The 3,428-nt window shown below is 39.5% G+C and overlaps 1 protein-coding gene across 1 annotated transcript in view; it reads right to left on the reverse strand.

Moving 5' to 3' along the window:
• Positions 1-1,561: 1,561 nt before the first annotated feature.
• The window catches only part of LOC108689065 (protein escargot), a 2,374-nt gene continuing 507 nt past the window's right edge, over positions 1,562-3,428 (reverse strand). Inside the window, exons 2-3 of the mRNA XM_018195670.1 lie at positions 2,675-3,012; positions 1,562-2,638 (exon numbers count right to left, since the gene is read on the reverse strand). Of these exons, the coding sequence (XP_018051159.1) occupies positions 1,562-2,638; positions 2,675-3,012 (1,415 nt within the window). The remainder of the gene's footprint in view (positions 2,639-2,674; positions 3,013-3,428) is intronic.

Here is a 3,428-nt window from a genome sequence, read left to right on the forward strand (position 1 = left end):
CTCTCTCTCTCTCTCTCTCTCTCTCTCTCTCTTTCTTTATATATATATATCTTTTTCAATAATCATAACGAGTCTTTTGTTCTTCTGCGTATAATACAATGACTAGTTTGTTTAAGAAACTTACGGTGAGAGTTTGCGATATGCAAAATATAGAAAATGATAATGCGACATCGTGTGAAGCCGAGATCTTATCCTTTTTCACGCGTTAAATTGTCTTCTTCTTTTCGATTCAGTTGCCCGATGCAGGCAAATTATAATACTTGTATTGTACGTATTTTACTTGCTAACTGTTAAGCTCTAAACTATATACAATTCGCGTGTTAACGCGTGCGAGCGCGCGAATGAGATTCCATTCCGGCGCGACGCGCACGTGGCGCTTTCGCGAATGGCACTTTGGTGCATCGCAGCGTGACAATTTTTGCGAAATTTTATTTTCCAAATTCACGTCGATCATGCTTGAAATGCACCCTATTTTCGAAAATATTTAATTTCATTAAATATTCTCATAAAGTTCCGCTTTTATGTTTGTTGTCTCCGTTTTATTTCAGTAATTAATATAAACAAATTTCGATCGAATCATTAATATAAATAATGCTCGGATGCGCTCGCACGCCGACAAAAGAAACGAAATATAACTCAGAAAAAAAATGTGCAAATCGTCCTATTTCTCGATCTTTTCGTTTTATGATCGCGTTTTATGTGCTCGAGTGCATTAGAAAATGAAAAAAATGGCATAAAACATAAAAAAAAATGGCACAGCAGTTTCACGGGACCGCATCACGCGGTAATCGAGCATTTTTTTGTATTTGATATTTCTCACGTGCTCGGAGTGACGTGACCGATCTCTCGGAAGGATGAAATAATCTCTAAGTACTATTATATCGCACACATACAAAATGAGCTACAAAATTATTTATCTCTTAATTGCAGATCTCAAATGATTTTTTTCTGGAATTTTTATGGGACAAATCTGTTTATACATTTTTAAAATAGTAATAAATAGATAAAAATTTATAATTTTTCTACAAATAAAATTTGAAGTTAACAAAAATTCAGCAATTAAAAGAGAAATATTTTGTATCATTGTATGTCGTACACTCGTACATCGATATTTACAGCGAAGGATAATAAACAAACAAAACCAACTCTCATGAAATTTTTCGAGATATTGTCTGACGAGTCAACGTTTTAATAATGCGCGTTCGATTCAATCGAGCAATATACTTAATGAAAATATATGGAATTGTGAACTTTTTTCTCACTGTTATAAAATCAAAATGATAAAATTTAATAATTTCTTTTTAAAACCAAAATTAATTTAAAGTTGAAAAAGAATTTTTCATCAAAAATGCAATTCTTCAGAGAATATTTTATAAGCAAAAACTTTAGTTTCTTTAAAGATCACTTTCCTGGAAGGATACAGTCTGATGGCGAAAAGATTAATCGATACTTCGCGAGCGAATCACCAAGATACCAGACTTCACTTACTCGACATTTGTACTGCATTCTAAGGCACTTTGAGACCGCGAAATAAAAACGGGCGACATTTGTCACAGAAACTTTAGCAAGAATAGCCGACTGACACCGGCACGCCGGGACAACCGCCATCCTGATGCTTCGTAAGCAACGACATCCTGCTGAATGTCTTGCTACACCTGTCGCAGGAGTACTTTTTGACGTCGCTATGGGTCTGCAGATGAGCCCTGAGGTTGCTCCTATCAGCAAATGCGCGATTGCAGTGTTGACATCGGAATGGCTTCTCGCCGGTATGCGTCCGGATATGACCCTGAAGCAACCACGGCCTGGAGAATGCCTTGCCACATGTATGGCACTTGCAGGGCAGCGTGTGCGTTCGAATGTGCATTTTCAGTGCGCCCAAACTGACATATACTTTTGAGCAGAACTTGCACGAGAAGGATCTCTTTGCCTGGCCTTGAGCAGCTGCGCAGTGAAACTGCTGGTGCTTCGATAAGCCGGAAAATGTTGAATACGATTTGGTGCAATTTTTGCATGGATACCTGGATGTCGAGTTTGAGGAAGTATTGGCATTTGTGCTCGGACTGCTTTTCTCTATTTTCGAGTTCATGATGCTGATGTTCGTGATTGTGCTGCCAGCGGACGTGCTGCCAGCGGACGATCGGCCGCTGTCACTACTGGGCGAGGAGAGATCTTCTGGCGTCACGGGAGGCGGAGATCGTAGAGAACCGGAACCCACGGAACTCGTAGGCGACAAACCACAATGATCCGGGCTACTCCAGTGAGGGTAGCTCCTGGCAATGGGCCGTTGGATCGTCGAGCAAGTTAATGCGCCGTGAGGCGGTGGCGAAACTGACGAATGATGTTCTGGAGAAGAGTGCGGATACGCCGGTACCGGGTACGACGAATACAATTCCGCTCCAGGATAGCGATGATAGGCAGGAGGAGCGTATGGCAAATAATGCGAAGGATACAGTGGACCCGTGCGAGTCCAGGCTGGCGTAGGATAATGAGCCAGAGGCTCCACCGGGGGATTTAAATTCAACGGCTCGAGAGGTGCTTTGCTTGCCATAAAATGCAATGGTGCCGATGTCGCCGTTACACCCGCCGTCGGTGTCGTCGTAGAATTGTCATTATGTTGGATTACTTCAACTCGCCCTTTCTTCACCAATGGATGATGGGTCGGCGCAATTCCCGCTGGTGGCGTGATAGTCTTGGTCGGATAGTGATGGTGATAGTGATGTAACTGATGGACGTAGTGCATCGCGTGGTGAGTCGTTGGCGAGGATGGTTCTATCGTTAAAGGTGGAGGAGATGTCTTAAAGATCGGAGGTGGCATCCTGCTGGATGCGCGTTCCTGTGATTCTGATTGTTGTGGCTGTTGTTGTTGTTGTTGTTGTTGTTGTTGTTGTTGTTGCTGCTGCTGTTGTTGATGAGGACTATGATGACGATCCGCAGTTCTACTGAGATCCTCGGGCTTCGTGCTGAGGTTCTCAGGTTCAGGAATATCATCTACTCCTACATCTATTATTTCTTCTGCAACAAACAAGAGACACACGTTCACATACACTGCTAAAGGATATCAACATATAAAATACAAAGAAAATAAAATAAAAATTTCGAAATAATAAAGTTTATAAATATTTTTCTGATACTTTAGTTTTAATGACTTGATTTAAAAAAAAAAGAATTGATCATATATTTACTTCATTATTGTTATAAGAAATATTCAATACAATAAACTGTATCATGTTGATAAATTTTCTCTTCACTTTTTTTTTCTTCAACTTTTACATTTACTTTTTTATTTTCATACTTTCTTCACATATTTGTTGTATTTAAATTTTACACAATTTTATATATATATATATATATATATACACAAAACTATTTCAAAATGGAATATTAATTAAAGACTAATATAATTTATTGAGGAGAAGTTACTGAAGATA

The sequence above is a fragment of the Atta colombica genome, unplaced genomic scaffold (genome assembly GCF_001594045.1).
Source record: "Atta colombica isolate Treedump-2 unplaced genomic scaffold, Acol1.0 scaffold254, whole genome shotgun sequence".
Taxonomy (NCBI): domain Eukaryota; kingdom Metazoa; phylum Arthropoda; class Insecta; order Hymenoptera; family Formicidae; genus Atta; species Atta colombica.